At 45.0% G+C, this 13,598-nt stretch overlaps 1 protein-coding gene across 1 annotated transcript; it reads left to right on the top strand.

Moving 5' to 3' along the window:
• Positions 1–449: 449 nt before the first annotated feature.
• Positions 450–12,595, top strand: LOC148148599 (putative G protein-coupled receptor 139). Its single transcript, XM_087992333.1, has 2 exons — positions 450–633; positions 11,697–12,595. The coding sequence occupies exons 1-2, from the start codon at positions 450–452 to the stop codon at positions 12,593–12,595; spliced, it is 1,083 nt and encodes a 360-aa protein (XP_087848459.1).
• The last annotated feature ends 1,003 nt before the right edge of the window (positions 12,596–13,598 follow it).

Below are 13,598 nucleotides of genomic sequence, written 5' to 3'. Positions count from 1 at the left end.
AATTAAATAACACTCCACCTTTTGGAAGTCATATTCCTTCTGGAACATGAAACATGCTGAACTCAGCATTTCCAAAGAACTTTACTTGATCAAAGAACTCCATTCAGCCAAGAACAGCTGTCACTTGTTCAACTCTTCTTCAAATAAATAAAATTATATTTTATCTTGGTCATCAGGGGACACTATTACAAACATCCAGTCCACTTGGCCCACTCCCATATTTTCATTGTTCCTTTACTCAGCATCCCTCACACATTCTACCCAGACCAGGTATAAGTTTAACTTTACTCTGGGACAAAGGCACTGGATTGAAAGGAGTTCAATGAACCTGTTTGTTCAGTGACTGTAATTAATGTCAATCTCTGTGGGCCCTAACTGAGTCTCTGGGTGGATTCCTCCTTCTATTAATAAATGAGTCTCAGCTGCAACATTCCTAGAAACAGGGAGAGATGACAGAGCAGAATCTGAGGAGAGCAGACTGCAATGTTACCACAACGGGCCGGAGTCTCTCCGGGATAATCGACTATTTTTCTGCAAATTATCACCAGGTGCATTTGGAACGTCGGATCCGATACATAATTCTGATTATTCAACACATTTACTATCCGACTCTCGCTGCTGTTGGTATTCCAGGTAAGTGGCTCTGTCTGGCTGGTAATTCTGTGAATCATGGTTTCACTTTATTACTGTTCTTGTCATTTCCCACTCTGTTGCTTGCTGCTCCTGCTGTAACTAAGTCTCTGTCTCCCTCCCAGTCGATTTATAAACTACAAGACTCCTGCTATTCTCACTTTAATCTTGTGAAGCCCAATACCTGTCACACCTGGTTCCTGTCACACATTCAGTTTTCTATCATTTGCCTTGATCCACCCCCTGGTTTCAGGCTGAACCAAAATGTTTGTAACCTCAGGACGCCCTTTAACCCTAACCTGAGGTTTGACCCCACATCCTCTCCATTGCAAAGCTTGTTTACCATCCCCTCTGTAATATCTCCATCTCCTGCCTGCTTCATCCGGGATGCTGCACACTACACCGTCTCTGGGTTTGATTAATCCAGATTTGAGTATTCCACTGATATCATCTTTAACCTCACAGTGTCAAACCTCAATAAACCAGAACCCATCCAAAGTTCTGCTGCCCCGTCTGAACTCTCATCATGTTTGGTTTACCATTTCTCTTTGTGCTAATTTACAAACAAACATTCCTGATCCAACAATTTCCCATTTTAATATTCGCATTTTGAGTTCATGTTCCTTCAAGGCCTGACATGTTCAATTATTCCCACCCCCGGTCCTGTCCTTATCATCCTGTAAGTAGAGTCACAGAGACACAGCACCTCTCCCCCTCTCAGTTCTCTCCCCATCGTACTGCAAGTCTATCCCCTTCTAAATTTTATCCAATTCCATTCTGAAAATTCATTTCTTTCGATTTTTCTCTCCCTCTTCTACATCTAGCTTTTTCTATCTCTTTCCCTCTCCCTCTTCTCCTACTTACACCTCTCTCTCTCTCTCTCTCTCTCTCCCCCCCTCTCGCTCTGCCCTCTCCCTGTTCTCTGGGTGGTCAGACCGAGGGAGGTGCACCTGCCTCTGTTCGTCAGTGCGTGAGGGCCCTACACACACACACAAGCGCAGGGTCATTCAACCAGACCCTCCAAAGGCTATGGGCTCCAGTGTAGGGCAGGCTTCCTCCAGCCCAGCCCCAGACCCCAGGAATGCACCTAGACCTGGTGGTAGAGTGAGAAAGAAGATGTCCTGGTGGCACAGGTGACATGTTATTGTAAATAGTTTTCCACATCTATGTGTTCACCCTTTACAATCAACTCTGTCTGTGAGTCTCTGTCCAGCTGCAAATCTGACTTTACAGAGACTGGAGCCAGCCATCCCTGTCACTGCACACCGCTCCCTCACCCCAAGTGGGAGGTAACCCATAGCTACCGTATCCAGGCAATAGGGAAATCTCAGGTCACTGTCACACTGGCAACTACATTCTCACTTTTTAGTGACACCAATGTGCTGCAGAAATGACTGGACTTCCCGAGATATTCAAGTTATTCCCAAGTTAACAAAAGGCGCTGCTGAGAGGTGACTGAGGAGGATTCTGGGAGGAATCAGCTCAGCCACCAGGAGTGAACAAAAAGGAGGCAAGCTCCAGCCGAGAGGCCATTGTTGGAGCGGCCATTTTGAGAAGGGCTGCTTTGTTGTTGAAGTGCTGCTGGAGGTTTAAGTGTGGGTTTTGGTGGATACTGGGATACTCGGTGAGGAGGGTGATCAGCAACAAGGTCAGGGTACGGTAAGATTCTGTTCTTTGTGTTACTGTGAGGTGTCAGAGATGGCAGTTAGGGCAGTGGAATGCTCGTCCTGCCAGATGTGGGAGATCAGGGAATAGTCCAGTGTCCCTGACGACTGAGTCTGCAGGAAGTGTGATCAGCTACAGCTCCTCACAAACCGGGTGGTTGAGTTGGAGGGAGAGTTGGATACACTGAGGAGCATACAAGGGGCAGAGAGTGTGATAGACACTAGTTACAGTGATGTGGCCACACCACAGGTTCAGTCAGGGAGATGGGTGACTGCCAGGAGAGGCAGGTAGTGCAGGAGTCTCCAGTGGCTTTTCCCCTCTCTGACAGGAATACCGTTTGGGATACTGTTGGGGGGTATAACCTCTCTCAGGAAAGTGCAACAGCAGCAGACAGGCCTGTGGTACCATGAATGGCTTAGCTGCAAACCTTTGGGAAGGCAATTACTTAGAACATTAGGTGACTCGCCAGTCAGGGTCACAGACAGGGTATCTGTGGCTGTGACCGAGACTCCAGGATGGTGTGCTCCCTCCCTGGTGTCAGGGCTGAGGGCGTCTCTGAACATTGTATCGAATTCCTCAGGGGGAGGGGGAGCGGGCAGAGGTTATTGTACACATTGGTACCAATGACATAGTGTGGAAAAGAGGTGAGGTCCTGAAGAGTCATGAAAGGGAGTTAAGCAGATGGTTAAAATGGAGGATCTCAAGGGAAGTAACTTGGGAACTATTAGTTTCAGCGAGAACAAGAAAAGGGGGATTTGGCAGATGAATATGTGGCTTAGACCTGGTGCAAGGGGCAGGGATTCAGATTCTTAGATCATTGGGACATGTTCTGGGGCAGAGGTGATCTGCCCAAGTGGGACATGTTGTAACTGAACTGGAGGGGGTCAATAACCTGGTGGGGAGATTTGTGAGAGCCACTTGGGATGGGGTCAACTAGTCTGACAGGGAGGGGAGAATGGGTGTTGGGGGGGATCCAAATGAGTAGGAAGACATCAGAGAAGGTTGATGACAGGAGAGAAGATAATGAGAGTGAGTTAAACAGTCGAGACAGTGCTGGTAATCTTGTGCTAGACAGGGCAGACGAGAGTACGCAGGAAGCAGGGGAAGTCAGGGTTAAACTGCATTTATTTCAAAGCAAGAGGCCAGGCAGCGAAGGGAAATTAATTCAGGACAAGGATGGATACATGGGACTGAGAGATTATAGGTATTACAGAAACATGGCTATGACCAGTGGGTGTGCCACAGAGATCAGTGATGGGTCCACTGTTATTCATCATTTATTTAAAGAGTTTCGCTGAGAATTTAGGAGGTATGATTAGTAAGTTTATGGATGCCACAAAGATTGGTAGTATAGTGGACAGTGAAGGAGGTGACCTGGGAGTACAGTGAAATCTTAATCAATTGGGCCAGTGGGCTGAGGAATGGCAGATGGTGTTTAATTTAAATAAATGCAAGGTGTTGCATTTTCCTGGATCAACCCAGAACAGGACTTACCCAGTCAGTGGTCAGGCCCTGGGGACTGTTATGGAACAAGGAGATCCTGGGGTACAGGTTCATTGCTCCTTGAAGCTGGAGTCACAGGTAGGCATGATGGTCAAGAAGGCTTTCGGAATGCTTGCTTTCACTGGGGAGAGCATTGAGTATAAGAGTTGGGACGTCTTGGTGTAGCTGTACAAGGTATTGGTGAGGCTACATTTGGAGTACTGTGTGCAGTTTGGTCACCCTCCCAGAGAAAGGATATAATTAAACTGGATAAAGCGCAGAAAAGATTTCCTAGGATGCCACCGGGACTGGAAGTTTTAAGCTTTCAGGAGAGTCTGGATAAGCTGGGAGTGTTTTCCCTGGAGAATATGAGACTGAGGGGTGACCTTATACATGTCCATAAAATCATGAGGTGCAGAGATAAGGTAGATAGCCAACAGCCTTTCCCCGTGTTCGGGGAGTCTAAAACTAGAGAGCACAGGTTAAGGCTGAGAGGGGAGAGACACAAATAGGTCCACAGGGGCAACTTTTTCCCATAGAAGGTGGTGAATGTCTGGAATGGGCTCCCAGAGATAGTGGTGGAAGTGAGTACAATATTGTCATTTTGAGAAACATTTACACAGGTACATGGTTGGGATAGTTATGGAGGGATATGGACTAAATGTATACAAACTGGACAAGTTTAGTTGTACCACCTGGGAAGCATGGAAATGTTGGGCCGAAGGGCCTGTTTCCATGCCGTAAGCCTGTCTGAAATTAAATGCTCTGAGCTGTTTGGGGAATGAGCTGCAATGTACAATATTAAAGGGGCTGCCTTTCAGTGTCTGGGTGTGTGCCGAATGACCTTGCCCTTTGAAGGGGCCTCCCATTGCACGGACTTGCAGATACCCCAACCCCACCCAAGGTCGCACATCCAAACACTTACCCTGCTGGCCTCATGTTCAGTTGCAGCCATCTTCATTTATGAGTCACAGCAGGATGGAAGGCAAGAGCAGGCTTCCCTCAGACACTGAGTTCCAGCCTCCTCCTCTGCACACAGGGGAACCCTCAAGGATAAAGTGTCCCTTCCTGCAAGCACACCCCGGCCTGTTAACCTCTCAGACTTCATACCTCCCCGAGTTCCCGCCCAACCCACTTGCATCTACAGACCGTCCAGCCCTGAGCCCAGTCCTGTCGGGTCAATGTGCCAGGGTTGGGAATGCACTGGCCCCCTCCTTGTATCCAGGGTGTTGCTGACTCTCACTGAACCCCTCCCCCTAACATCGTGAGTTGTCTCCCTGCAGTATCATAATTCCCCAGCTTCCCAACTCCGATTCCCACTATTATGTTCCCCAGCTGTCATTCCACAGGAGTAGTCTCCTTGGCAGTGCCCTACGAGTGGCTCGGAGATGTGCCAGGATGGTGTGTGGTGAGACTGGCACATGTCAGATTCCAATGTCTGTGACCGTGGGCTGTGTGCGGTCACCACCCAGAAACCGGACCTTGAGCTGTTGGTGCTGGGGTTCCAAGCTGGAGGGCTGGAGGAACAAGCAGTGAGCTGGAGTCACCAGGTTCCCAGTCTGACTTCCACGTTGGGAATTCTCAGTGTCTAGTTTCTATCCAGTGGATGGTAGAATGGGAATCTGCATATTAATGAGGTGAGATCTGGTGATAATGATGGTGATAATGAGCAATGTCAATAAATGCCTCTCACCACAGCCCACCTTGTTCTTGCCCCTATATTGCTCGCTCGGTTTCTCTTGTACGCTAATTGTTCTCTCCTGTTAATCTTTTAGCCATTCTGTGCAGACTTTTATTTTCTGTTCCTTTTCACAATTATCTGCTTTTTATTGAAGTTTGATGCCATTTTTAACACCGATGGTGGGTGCTCCATTTGGTAATTTTCCTTTCTCATTTTGAATGCATCTATTGTGTGTAATCTGAATTATGTCCTTCAATGCCTACCACCACTGTGTTATCCCTGAACCTCATTTCCATGTTCACTTTCGTTCGGTCTAATTTCATGCTCTCAGATCTATCCATACTTAAATTTATAACACTGGTCTTAGACCCACTCTTCTCTCCCTCACACTCTGTTTCCCCATATACTTTTACTTGGCCTGTCTCACATATTTCTCCAGTTCCATATTTATAATCTACTATTGAATCGATATGTGTCACTCTATTAGACTGTGCATTCCAAATCCTAATCACTCATTGTGTGGAACAAAAACGTTCATGTCACCCTCTGCTTCTTTTTGCCAATCATATTAAATTGTGTACTTTGATTATTGATTTTACAGGTCTTTGGGAACGTAGGAACAGGAGGAAGCCATTCAGCCCATCAAGTCTTCTCCGCCATTTAATTCAATCCTGACTGACCGGACACTTCAATACCTTTTACAGACTGTCCTCCGAACTCTTTATGTGATTGAAACTCAAAAATGTATTAACCACTACTTTAGATAGACTCAAAGGCCAAGCTTTCACAGCCCAATGGGAAAAAGATTTCTAAAGTTATTGGGTAAAACAACTTCTCATCATCTCAGTCCAAAATGGCAGGTTTCGTATTCTTAAATTATGCTTATTTCCAGTCTCCATGACCAATATCTCCTGTATCTATCTTGTCTATCCTACTAAGCATTCTGTAAGTTTCTCGCATGAAAATAACTCCGATTTCCCCGGTCCATCCATGTATCAGCAATCCCTTAGTGCTGGATCCTGCACTGGTTAAAATGTCCTCATACTCATTGCAAAGTTTCCATATCCTTATTAAAGTGTGTTGCCGAGCACTGGTCACAGTGCACCAGGTCAGAGAGAACTGGTGGGTTGTATGTTTCATTACACCCTGATTCCAGACAAAGTACTTTCTCTGGTTACTGATGTTACAGTATTTTAATATAAATCCTGTCTTCAGCAGAAAGCCCAAAGATATAAACATCAAATGCATCAGTGAACGTACAGACAAAATACAAAGATGATCTTCAACTCCTTCTCACTGCCTCTTTCATTCCATTCTGATGTATCATTTCCCTTGGTAACGCTTTGTCGATGGAATTGATGACTGTTGTTCTGAATGTATTTAAGATGGTCGTTGTGATGACTCTGTATTCCCCCGTATGCACTCCCTCCACAAGGGTTTTTTCTTGATTGACTCGGCCAGTGATGCTCACGAGGTCGAATCCCTCGGTAAAACTGGTGATGTCAATATAGGCTCATCGACTTAAACAGCACTGAAGGAGGCTGGTTCAACAAAGATCTGACAACACTAATACCATTGTACAGCTCTTGGCCTGTACCTCTGTAGGTTTTGGAAACAGAAGTGAATACTTAATGACTGTTTAAGGGTTAAAAGCATTTCGACTCATTACCTTTTCAGACAGTGAGTTCCAGATACCCATCTCCCTCTGGGAAAAAAAAGTCCTCAACTTTCCTCTTTACCTCTATCTCTCAGGTTCACGTCTCTGACTTCCTGTTTATTGACTTCTCTACTCATGGAAAAAGTGCCTTTCTATTCATCCCATCTCTGTCCCTCATAATCTTGTACGACTCTATCAGGTCCCCTCTCTCTCCTTACTGCTCCAAGGTAAACAGCCCCAGCCTTTCCAATCTTTCCTCGTTGCTCAGACCCTCCAGCCCAGACAACATCCTGGTGAATCTCCTCTGTTGCCTCTCTCGTGCAATCACATCCTTCCTACAATGTGGTGACCAGAACTGCAGTCAGGGCTCCAGTTGTGGCCGGACCAATGTTTTATACAGTTTCAACACAAACCCCCCTCCCCAGCTCTTTTATTCTATGCCTCAGCTAATAAAAGACAATGATCCCGAATGCCATTTTAACCATATTATCCACCTGAACACTACCATCAGGGATATGCATCTGAGTCCCTCTGATCTTCAGTCTTTTCCATGGCCCTATCATTCACAGAGCAATCCCTTTCCTTGTTAGCTTCTCCTAAAAGGAAAGTGCACCCTTTTCCAGGTTGAGGTCCTGTTGTCCCTGCTCTGCCCAGCTGACCAGTCCATTGATATCCTCCTGGAGGTTACAGATATCCTCCTCACTGTTTACCACCCTACTGAGTTTCATGTCATCTGTGAACCTCTTTATCATATTCCCCTGAATTTAAGTCTAAATCATTCATCTACAAAACAGACAGCAAGCTCCCAGCACCGTGCTCTGTGAAACCCCACTGAAATCAGACTTTGTGTCACAGAAACATTCCTTAACCATTCCCCTCTCCCTCCTGCCTCTCAGCCAATTTTACATCCAGCAGGTCACTTTACCTGGGATCCCATTGGCTCTTACTGTCTTGACCAATCTGTATGAGGGACTTTACCAAAAGTCTTGCTGAAGTCCATGTAGACCACATCAAATGCACTGCCCTCATCAACACACCAGGTTACCACCTCAAAAGGTTATCAAACACAAACTTCCTGTAACAAACCCTGTGTCTGAGTAATTATTCTCTCTTCAGGTGCAGATATAGTCTCCCTCCCCTGTCCTTTTGGTCCCCTTTGTTGGTGTATTTCTCTTGCAGCTGCGAGACTGAAAGGGAACCGAGATTGTCGAGCTTGCTGTTCTGAAACCACGTTGGGAATACAAGGCCACATGGGGAAATCATTTTCCAATGCAGGGAGGCTTAGCAGGGAGACACCTCGACAGTTATGGCAATCTCTGCAGTTGCTCTTGTTCATGTACAGGGTCACAATCCTTGCACCGCACACTCCCTGTGGAAATGTCCCCTCCTCCAGAAGAAACTGAGAGGTTAGTGCAGAAGCTGCAGGAGTGGGGGTTTCTGTGCTTGATGAGGACTGGGAAAAGTGACTGGAGCTTTGTCCATGAGTGTGTGTCAATAGCTTTGCTAAAGCCCTCCACTGTGGGTTTGATTCCCAGCTCTGCCATAACAGGGAGGCTGTCAATGGTATCTGGAGCTTCCTCAGTGACAATGTTCTCCCTGCGTTATGGCTCAAGGCGAGGATCTCCCCATCTCTCCAACTATTTGTTACAGAGGGTGATGATCTCTCCTGCCTTTGTTTCAGTCGAGCTGTTTCTTTTCCTCATGCATCTTTCACCTTTCCCATCCCTTCATCCATACATTTCCCTGTGATGGAGTAGCTGTGGATATTCCTGCAGGGTTAGGAATGTTATTATTGGATCGTTGCTCAGCATTCTCTTGGACTTGACTTCAAATGGCTCTTTCTGCATTCAGAGATTCTCACTCAGATCTCTCTTGTAATCGATGAGAGTGGAACTCTTGCCTTCACTGACAGGCTCTATCACAGTATGTGTCGCCTCAAACCAGTCTGTGATGTTTTACTGTTGCTCCTTGTCTGTTCAGGGTGTGGTAACTTCAAGGGCTCTATAGTTAATTTTATACATATCAGAGAGATGTGTATTTCAAAGCATAAAGTATTTATTTTTGATGGCTCTTCTTGAGTATTACATTTTGGTTTTCAGGGCTACCTTTACATTCTCACTAACTCCTTTATTAATTGATGCAGTCAACATGTCACAAGGCCTTCTGTGTATGTCTTGCTGTGTTGGATATTTGTGTTCACAAGCAGTATTTGAGGAATTTATCAATATTATTAAGAAATATGAATCCATAATAAAGCCACAAAGTACAGGCAACAGATTAATTTCCTGGGTGGATGCTGCTCTTAAACTTACAAGACAACAGGCATAAGTTAGCAAAATATGTTTTTTTCCCCAATATTGCTGACACAGGCTTCATGAGACTCAAAAAGCTATAACAATAAACAAACTTCCAACAGACTGGGGAAGTGACTATTCATGTGTTTCCACACATTTTCACAAAGTTGGAATATTTTTTCACCAAATTGTTGCTACCTTTTTCTGACTGAAATAAATAATTAGTTCAATAAAATATAAAACTGGAAAGGCCCAGCACGTCCGACAGCACCAGAGGAGCAGGAAATTCCTGGTAAGGCATCCTGACCTAAAATGTTGCTTTTCCTGCTCCTCTGATGCTGTCTGACCTGCTGGGCCTTTCCAGTTCCACATTTCATCCTCTTTGACTTCTAACATCTGCAGTCATAGAGTCATGGAGAGGTACAGCACGGAAACAGACCCTTCGGTGCAACTTGTCCATGCCAACATGACACCAGAAATTAATCTAATCCCATTTGCCAGCACTTGGCCTGTGTCTCTCAACATTTCCTATTCATAGAGCCATCAGGCTGTTTTTTTTCCCAATATTGTAATTGTATCAGCGTCCAGCACTTCCTCAGACTGCTCATTCCATACATGCTCAACCCTCTATGGGAACAAGTTGCCCCTTCGGTCTCTTTTAACATTTGCCCTCTCACCCTAAACCAATGCCCTCTGATTCTGGACTGCACGAACCCAGGGAAATGACCTTATTGTTTACCCTATCTCTGTCCCTCATGATTTTATAAACCTCTATAGGGTCACCTCTCAGCCTGCACTGCTCCAGGGAAAACAATCCCAGCATGTTCAAACACTTCCTGTATCTCAAACCCTCCAACCCTGGCAACATCCTTGTAAATCTTTTCTGAACCCCTTCAAGTTTCACAGACATTATTATCTCCAATAAATATTTATTTGTTTATTTACTAATAAAATAAAGATCTTTGATGTCAATTTCAGATTTTCATGTCACAACTTACATGACGTACATGACAATAGCATCCAATCTTCCCCATAAAGTAGCTATTAATTAGAAATACCACATCCATTTGCAAGTAGTTAATTATCTCAATGGTTTCATGTTTTTTCTCATTCCTTGTTAGCTGAGGTTTCTTTTGTTAACAGGTTTGAAACCAGTCACTGGTGTTTACAATGTAGCCCTGTCTCTCACTTCACTTGCAGCCTCCCTCTGTCTCTTCTCCCTGTCATAGAGTTTTCTCTCTCTCTCTCTCCAAGCTTGTTCTATCTTTCCCTCCTAATCTCTAACAGTATCTGTTGCTCTTTTCCATCTCCCTCCTTCCTTTCTCATCTATTCTCTTGTGGCCTCTTCATGCTGCCAATCCCACTAGTGTCCCATATCCCCTCAGCCTCATTATGACACCAAAATCTTCCCTCAGATTTCTTGTGGCCTCTCCACAATGTCCCAATCCCCTCATGGCCTCCTTGTCTCCTCCAAATTTCCTTGCAGCTTCCCTCTTGCCCCTACAACACTCCTGGACCTGTCTGCAATGGCTGGCTTGGCTCCTCCCTCTGGCTCTCCCTCCCAGACCTGACCTCCACCTGCCTGCTCCTAGCCCTCAGCACACCTCCCCCCAGAGAGACTCTCACTGGCAGTAATTACCGAGCTGCATGATTGTCCCACCTCCAACACACTACCACCAATCACAAATTATTTCTCTCATGCATTTATCATTGACAGGCTCATCAGTAAACCTATCAACAGCAAGCATGGAGAGAACCAGCCTGTGATTGGAGAAGCAGTTGCTTTCCATTCTCACCAGCATCTGGGGACTATTGCAAATTTAAAACCAGCGCATCTGCTATCACATCCAGCATTCCTTTGAAAACCATCAGAACCCGGGACATGTCAGCTTTTGTTTCTAGTAATTTTCTGAGCAACCATTCTCAATGATTATAATTGTTTTATAATTCATCCATTCCTTTCAATGCCTTATTTATACTTATTTTTGGAATGCTATTCAAGAGACAGGCAAAACATACCTGTTCAATACACCCAATGTTTCTTTATATTCCATTATTATATCTCTATTAGGTGCATGAACACATTTGGAAATCCCAATTACTCCAATAAATTATTAATTTTAACTGTAATAAGGTGCAACTTTACTTGGCTTTTACCCGAAACATCAATTTACCTGCTCCTTGGATGCTGCCTGACCTGCTGTGCTTTTCCAGCACCTCTCTGATCTAAACTCAACTTTACTTCAGCCTAACATAACATGTTCTTGTTTATCTTCCTTTCTCATAGTTAATGTACTGACAATAGTGATTCTGTCGCAGAGAAAGTGTGATCTTTCTAAATGTATCACTCGTTACCTGGTGGCCATGGCAGCAGTGGACTTACTGCTTATCATCATTGACCTGATATTGAGACACATTCCAATTATTTATAAAACTGAATTTAAATTTCTGAAGACCATCCCCGTGTGTAACATCCACGCCACCCTGGTTTTTGCAGCTATGGACTGCTCTGTCTGGTTCACTGTCGCTTTCACCTTTGATCGATTTGTGGCCATTTGTTGTCAAAAGATGAAAGGCAACTATTGCACTGAGAAAACAGCAGCCGTGGTTCTGGGAACAATAACTGTGCTCAGCTGTTTAAAGAACATTTCCTGGTATTTTATGTTAACACCTCGGTATAAGCTGAGGAACCTGCCTTGGTTTTGTTTGGCAAAAGAATATGTTCTGTTATCTCCCGTCTGGGGATCGATTGAGCTTATTCACTACATTCTGACCCCAGCACTCCCATTTGTTCTGATTCTGCTGCTCAATGCTCTCACTGGGAGGTACATTTTCGTGGCCAGCAGAGCCCGCAGGAGACTCCAGTCTGACAACAGGGGGCAGCATTCCAAGGACCGACACTTGGAGAGCCGAAGGAAATCCATCATTTTAATGTTTGTTATCTCAGGGAATTTCATCCTGTTATGGTCAATGTTTCTGGTGTATTCTATATGGAGACGGATGTATTGCTTGGGTTATAAGGCTGTCATTTTGCACTACTTTTTACGAGATATAGGATTCATTCTCCAGCTCCTGAGTTGCTGCACAAACACGTGTATTTATGCTGTGACCCAGAGTAAGTTCAGAGAACAGCTGAAGAACATGGTAAAACAGCCTTTTGCTCGATTAGTGATATGCATGAAATGACACAATGGATACTTGCATTCTGGGATTCAAAGTATTCAGTTTGAGAATTATTGGGTTGGAAGCACATACGAGGCCATCGGGAATGGTTAGTTTTACATTTTATTCAAACTTCGCATGTAACACAAGCAGCCACTCTCTCCTGGTTCTCACTGCCCGGACTGGCCTGAAGTTGCGCGAACTGCCCGCCCCAGGCTCCCATTCTCACTATTTTATACTTACTCCCACACCCCTCAGTTCCCTCCAATCAGTTCACTCAAACAGCAGGGTGTTTGCCATTTTAGTGATCAGCCCCTCCTCTTTCTAGAACCTTCTGTCTGTTAGTTTTCCGCATGATTTTCACTCCCTCATTGCTTCCTCTCCCACACTCAACACACACACAAACCCAATTTTAACTTATGCAATATCCATTCAACTGCAAACATTTTGTTTTGAACCTACTCAAACACTCTCCCACACAAACCAACAATCCAGGCTCCTTTGGTCAGTGATAAATACACAGTGAGATCAGTCTGCTCTCCCTGACATCTGTGAGATACAGAGAATAGATTCAGTCAACACTCCCCATGATCCCTGAAACAGACACAGTGCAATCGATCAGTCCTTCCTGAATCAGTGAGACAAACACAATGCTTTCCCTGGGTAAATGATACACATTGGCCGCATTAGACCTTGTGCATCACTCCTTGTGTTCAATCAGAGTCGTACAGCATGGAAATAGACCCTCAGTACATCTAGTCTGACAGTGTTCTCAAACTAAACTATTCCCATCTGCCTGCACTTGGCCCATATCTGTCCAAACCTTTCCTGGTCAAGCTTCATCCAAATGTCTTTCAAATGCTGTAACTGTACCTGCATCCATCACTGTCTCTGACAGTGCATTCCAAACACGAACCACTCTCTGGGTAAGAAAACACTCCCCACATGCCCTTTCTCAATCTTTCCTCTCTCACCCGAAATATATAACCCCTGCTTTTGAATTCCCTCATCCCTGTCATTCACCTTC

Source organism: Chiloscyllium plagiosum, unplaced genomic scaffold, assembly GCF_037043375.1.
Source record: "Chiloscyllium plagiosum isolate Xiang-an unplaced genomic scaffold, Cpla_swu_hap1 HiC_scaffold_12, whole genome shotgun sequence".
NCBI classification, from domain to species: domain Eukaryota; kingdom Metazoa; phylum Chordata; class Chondrichthyes; order Orectolobiformes; family Hemiscylliidae; genus Chiloscyllium; species Chiloscyllium plagiosum.
This window is presented reverse-complemented; position numbering and strand designations above follow the sequence as displayed.

Excerpts from the sequence above, each read along its gene's own strand:
- LOC148148599 (XM_087992333.1), top strand. The coding sequence starts at position 450 with ATGACAGAGCAGAATCTGAGGAGAGCAGACTGCAATGTTACCACAACG. Across the intron at positions 634-11,696 it reads CGCTGCTGTTGGTATTCCAG|TTAATGTACTGACAATAGTG; the intron begins GTAAGTGGCTCT and ends CCTTTCTCATAG.